This window comes from Eimeria mitis, genomic scaffold, assembly GCF_000499745.2.
Source record: "Eimeria mitis Houghton genomic scaffold, Emh_scaff2858, whole genome shotgun sequence".
In the NCBI taxonomy this organism is placed as follows: domain Eukaryota; phylum Apicomplexa; class Conoidasida; order Eucoccidiorida; family Eimeriidae; genus Eimeria; species Eimeria mitis.
The window spans coordinates 2,995-3,353 of NW_013571197.1; the positions used below are offsets into that span (position 1 = coordinate 2,995).

The 359-nt window shown below is 61.0% G+C and overlaps 1 protein-coding gene across 1 annotated transcript in view; it reads right to left on the reverse strand.

Moving 5' to 3' along the window:
* Window positions 1-122: 122 nt before the first annotated feature.
* Window positions 123-359, reverse strand: part of EMH_0059620 (uncharacterized protein) — a gene marked incomplete at both ends in the record, with an annotated part of 1,445 nt that continues 1,208 nt past the window's right edge. The window contains one exon of the mRNA XM_013497699.1: window positions 123-357. Within this exon, the coding sequence (XP_013353153.1) occupies window positions 123-357 (235 nt within the window). The remainder of the gene's footprint in view (window positions 358-359) is intronic.

Consider the following 359-nt stretch of genomic DNA (forward strand, 5'->3'; position numbering starts at 1 on the left):
GGGGGGTATCGTGCTAGCTAGCCGCAGCGCCAGGTCCACAGCTAGCTGCAGCTGCTGCATCGTCATCTCTGCTGCCTGGGGCCCGAGCAGCTGCACAGCAAGCGGCAAAACATCAGTTTCATCTACCTGCTGCTGCTGCTGCTGCTGCTGCTGCTGTTGGAGTTGCTGCTGCTGCTGTTGAAGCTGCAGCTGCAGCTGCTGCTGCTGCTGCTGCCGCTGCTGCCGCTGCTGCTGCTGCTGCTGCTGCTGCCTTTCTGGGTGAATTCTCTCAAAGGCGAAGCCCCGAAGTGCATGCGATGGGTCGGCATTGGTTTGTGTGTTTCTGCTGCTGGCTCTTGCTGCTGCTGCTGCTGCTGCTG